Source organism: Puntigrus tetrazona, chromosome 2, assembly GCF_018831695.1.
Source record: "Puntigrus tetrazona isolate hp1 chromosome 2, ASM1883169v1, whole genome shotgun sequence".
NCBI classification, from domain to species: domain Eukaryota; kingdom Metazoa; phylum Chordata; class Actinopteri; order Cypriniformes; family Cyprinidae; genus Puntigrus; species Puntigrus tetrazona.
The window spans coordinates 18832920-18837919 of NC_056700.1; the positions used below are offsets into that span (position 1 = coordinate 18832920).

General features: G+C 39.3%; 2 protein-coding genes across 2 annotated transcripts in view; one reads left to right on the top strand and one right to left on the bottom strand.

Moving 5' to 3' along the window:
* clstn2a (calsyntenin 2a) overlaps window positions 1–5000 on the top strand; it is a 1097509-nt gene that overhangs the window by 621542 nt on the left and 470967 nt on the right. The window lies entirely within an intron of this gene.
* The window catches only part of stk11 (serine/threonine kinase 11), a 22004-nt gene that overhangs the window by 6402 nt on the left and 10602 nt on the right, over window positions 1–5000 (bottom strand). Inside the window, exons 6-9 of the mRNA XM_043263292.1 lie at window positions 4445–4581; window positions 3513–3640; window positions 1900–1957; window positions 571–767 (exon numbers count right to left, since the gene is read on the bottom strand). Coding sequence (XP_043119227.1) covers window positions 571–767; window positions 1900–1957; window positions 3513–3640; window positions 4445–4581 — 520 coding nt within the window. The remainder of the gene's footprint in view (window positions 1–570; window positions 768–1899; window positions 1958–3512; window positions 3641–4444; window positions 4582–5000) is intronic.

Sequence of the window (5000 nt, forward strand, 5' to 3'; positions counted from 1 at the left end):
CTGTCTCTCTCTCTCTGTCTCTCTCTCTCTCTCTCTCTCTCTGTCTCTCTCTCTCTCTCTGTCTCTCTCTCTCTCTCTCTGTCTCTCTCTCTCTCTGCTCTCTGTCTCTGTCTGTGTCTGTCTCTCTCTGTCTCTCTCTCTCTCTCTCTCTCTCTCTCTCTCTGTCTCTGTCTGTCTCTCTCTGTCTCTCTCTCTCTCTCTCTCTGTCTCTCTCTCTCTCTGTCTCTCTGTGTCTGTCTCTCTCTGTGTCTCTCTCTCTGTCTCTCTCTGTGTCTCTCTCTGTGTCTCTCTCTCTGTGTCTCTCTCTGTGTCTCTGTCTCTCTCTCTGTCTCTCTGTGTCTGTCTCTGTCTCTCTGTGTCTGTCTCTCTCTCTGTGTCTCTCTCTCTGTGTCTCTCTCTCTGTGTCTCTCTCTCTCTCTCTCTCCGTCTCTCTCTCTCTCTCTCTCTCTGTGTCTGTCTCTCTCTGTGTCTCTCTCTCTCTCTCTCTCTCTCTCTCTCATATATATATATATATATATATAAAACTGACTGTCCGCATGAAATGGTTCAATCGATGTAGTTGAAGATCACCTGGTACGGTGAAGTCCTGAGTGTATATGATGTCATCCTCGCCATCAAACAGCTCGTCATCCTCCTCCTCCTCGGCGTAACCGTGAAGATCCTCCAGGTACGGCACCACCGTCATGCTCCGCCACCGGTCACGTGTCTCTGCGCTGGGCGGGATGGGCACCGGCAGCTCCGAGGGCGGGTGTTTCTTACGCACCCAGCTAAACAGGAAGAGGAAGTGATCAGAGAGACCCGTCGTGGCGGACATCGTCTATTACAGTTCACTAAAACATCATTGAAAATGCAACTAAATGTAACAATTAAAATGAAATGCATTTTTATTTAGTATCGATGCATTAAACAAAATCTTAATTTCAAATGAAAACAAACTTAAAATTTGAATTTTATAAAAAAATCTAAATTGATATAATTCAGTAAAACAGTGAAAAAAAGGTTTTTTTACTTGAATATCTGTTAAAATGTCATTGCTGTAATTAAAGCTGAATTCTTAGCGTTGTTGGATTTAGATTCTGATTCAAAAGTTCTCGATTCTCTATTTTTTATTACATTCAGTGAATATAGTTAATAGAAGAATATAACTAATTCAACTGATATTTCTAAAACATGAAGAGTAAATATCAAACGGTGAACAGATAATAAGGAATGTGTTTTAAACATTTTTTGTAAAGGGTTTTTAAAACAATAACAAACCAAATGCTGCACAAAAGAGGTTTGCCGTTAAAATGAAAAGGTAGTAATAGTAATAATTACTAGTTATAACTCTTTCTGACAGTTTCTTCATGTCGAACCAAACTTTTATTTTGATGGATTGCTGTCACACAAGAGGAGAGGAAGAATAAGAAGATTCACATCACATTAAATCTTTGCTGAAATACAGGAAAAACTGGCTTGCTGCTATCCAGAATCAATATTGAAGCAATATTTTTTTGCCCAGCCCTAATTATTACTCCACGATCCTCACGTCATTCTAATAGAACTAATCCAACGGATATCTCCAAAACATGAAGAGTAAATATCTAGCGTGCTGATCTCAAGCATCATTAGCACACAACAAACCACTGCACAAAAGAGGTCATCGTGAGCTCTTCCGTCTCCATGGAAACCGCATCCGATGCTCTCTCCGCTGGATGAAGATCTCAAATCCAGGCCAGGTTTATTTCTAGCTCTCACTATTCTCCACTTCCTCTTCCTCCCACTCTCACCTAACATCAGCGCTCCCGTGCTTCCAGACTAAAGACTTGAGCAGAATCTGAATATTCAGAAGCCGTTCTCACAGCCCCGAGTGTCCCGAGGAGCCTGCTCCCATGCTGCCCCTGAACCTTCAGGACTCACTTGTGCTGTCTGATGCGCTGTATCGAAAACCTCTTCACAGGATCATATTCCAGCATCCCTGCCAATAAAAACAGCTCAGATGAAGAAGATACTTGGGCACAAAGCCAAACGATCGATATCAGGATCATTTAGAACACTTTAAAAACTAAGAAGGTGTCTGAAAGAACGACTGGGTTCAAAACACAACACTGATCTCACCAGACTTCACACAAAGCCAGGACACAGTCAAAAGGGTGTGTTTTTGCTGGATTATTACTTCAAATACACAAAAGTGCTTGTTCTCTAATGAAAATCATCTCAATTTTCTTCACTTTTGCTTAAAACAAATCTGCCGATGGGGTAAAAAAAAAAAGTAATCTTAATTCAAAGGCCAAAAAACATTTTTCTTGCTCCATAGGCAGGTTTTTTTTTGCTAGTTTTAAGCAAATAGCTATTTTTTTTTACTTTCAAAGTAAATTAATCTTGATTCAAATTTTTTTTTTTTAAATATACTACAAAATGACTTTTTGCAGTGCAGACCAGAAATATTAAAAGATTCAAATAATTGTGTTAAACACATCTGCTTGCCCCAGACTACATGCGTACATTATTTTTTAAACGTTTAATTACACAAATATCATAACTACACACAATTCAGTGTATTGTGATACATTGTAACAATATACTGTTCCCTGTAGTGGTTGCTAGGTGATTACATACACGTTTAAAAATGTTACACTGAAATGTAATGTTCAGTATTAGGAGAGGAGCATGTTAACTGTCTCTCTGTGTGTGTGTGTGTGTGTGTGTGTGTGTGTGTGTGTGTGTGTGTGTGTGTGTGTGAGTGTGTGTGTGAGTGTGTGTGTGAGTGTGTGTGTGTGTGTGTGTGTGTGTGTGTGTGTGTGTGTGTGTGTGTGTGAGAGACTCGTGAGCGTTTGCTCTGAGCTTGTGATGATAAATCTCTCAAACACAGACAGCATCAGTGCGGAACATTAATGTCACGCCGCCATCTAAAGGTCAGACGTACAAACTACAGCAAGGAAGTTCAAGAAAATTTTTGAAATCTTGATACCAACAAATTAAACATCTTCTGAGATCTGTGTACTGCTGTAAACAGTTGTATGAATAACAGTTCTCTGACATTATATCTGGCATTTCTCTGATATTTTGCACATCTCTACCTCCTGATGCCATTTGTGCTGTTATGATCTATATATATATATATATATCTGTATGTTATTTACACACCTCTCTATATAATGCATTTTCTGCACTGAGCTGGTCTCTGCCCTTCTAACTCATAACTCTAATGTACAGGTACTGATGTACTTTATATTCAACACACTTCTGGTTGGAAGCTAACTACATTTAAAGTGGAATCTAATCAAATGTATATCAGGCTGTGTGTGAAGCTGCTCTGAAAGTATTTGTGTGTGAAGCTGCTCTGAAAGCGTGTGTGTGTGTGTGTGTGTGTGAAGCTGCTCTGAAAGCGTGTGTGTGTGTGTGAAGCTGCTCTGAAAGCGTGTGTGTGTGTGTGTGAAGCTGCTCTGGAAGTGTGTGAAGCTGCTCTGAAAGCGTGTGTGTGTGTGTGTGTGTGTGTGTGTGTGTGTGTGTGTGTGTTGTGAAGCGCTCACCTCTCAGCAGGTCCGAGAGCAGCGGGCCGCACTCCTCTGGCACAGTATAGTCACCCTTCCCAATGTTCTCGAATAGCTTATAGATGTTGTCCCCCTCGAACGGGTACAGGCTCGTGGTTATGTTGTATCTGAGAGAAGAGACATCAGAAAACACTCAGAGCAGAGATATCAGTGCAGCTAGGAATCAGAGCACTTTCCAATCGATTCACCGACGGAGAGCAACAGGGGAATTACTTTTGAATATATACAGTATTTATTAAATATGACAAAGTGTTAACTTTGTGTTAATCAGAAAACACAAAAAACTACATTACCCATAACGCCGTGCAGGACATTCCACCAATCAAAGTTAAAAGTGAGAAAATCGGTGCTTAAATATGCATACTTCACAATCAACTCCCAAAATATTGTTTCTACAGACATAAAATGAACAACTTTTCTGTGTTTTATAACCGTCCATCACTTTTACTTCAAGCATGTCATTTGCGAGGCTTCATGGGATTGTAGTTTTTCCCTCTCTATTATTAAAAATAAGATAACCCTAATAAACATATATGACCTTTGATATCTAATTTATTATTAATATTATGTTTAATAAATTATTGATTATATTTAGCAAATTTGCTTCACATCAAAAATATATTTTTAAATAATAATAATATTTTATATATATATATATATATATATATATATATATATATATATATATATACACATACATACATACACACACACACCTATATATATATATATATATATATATATATATCTATATATATATATGTATTTTTTTTTATTTTGTTTTTGACAGTTTTCATATAAAGTTAGAAAAAACACAGTTCCCTATCAATCACTTCAAGGGGTCAAATGGCTCATGTCTGATGATAGAAGTTCAGTGTCTGATGTGTTTGAAGGCGTCTGGAGGAACTCACAGAGTGACCCCAGCAGACCAGATGTCCACCTTGAACCCTGAAAACGTGTCCAGGCCGTTGGCGATCTCCGGGGGCTGGAACGCTGGCGACCCCTGACTCGTCCGACACGTGTCGTCCTCCGCGAACGGGTGGAGTGCCTGGGGGTCAAAGGTCACAGGTCAACGCAAAGAATCCCGAGTTCATGTATGAATGTCCTTCTTCAGTGTTTACTCTGAGCCATCCCACTGCTGCTTTAAACCTGAAAGCCTTCTTTATACCTGGAAATAATGTCAAAGCTCTAAATGATCAACATGATTAACGTACAGCTTCTCTTCTGTCTGTGATTGATAGTTCAGTGTCTGATCCAGTCAAACTCTTCTAGTGTACTTGAAGAAACTCTTCTGGGGTCAGATCTGGACTGATTCTGTTCAAGTAAAGGTCATATCTCCAGATCAACTCTTACTGTCTTCACCTGATTCTCCATCAATCATTTCTAGAAGAATCTGATCATTTTGAGGAGCTTTACTTTCAGGGTTCCTCTAAAACATCTCACATCTTCTGAGGAGCCTTTATTCCT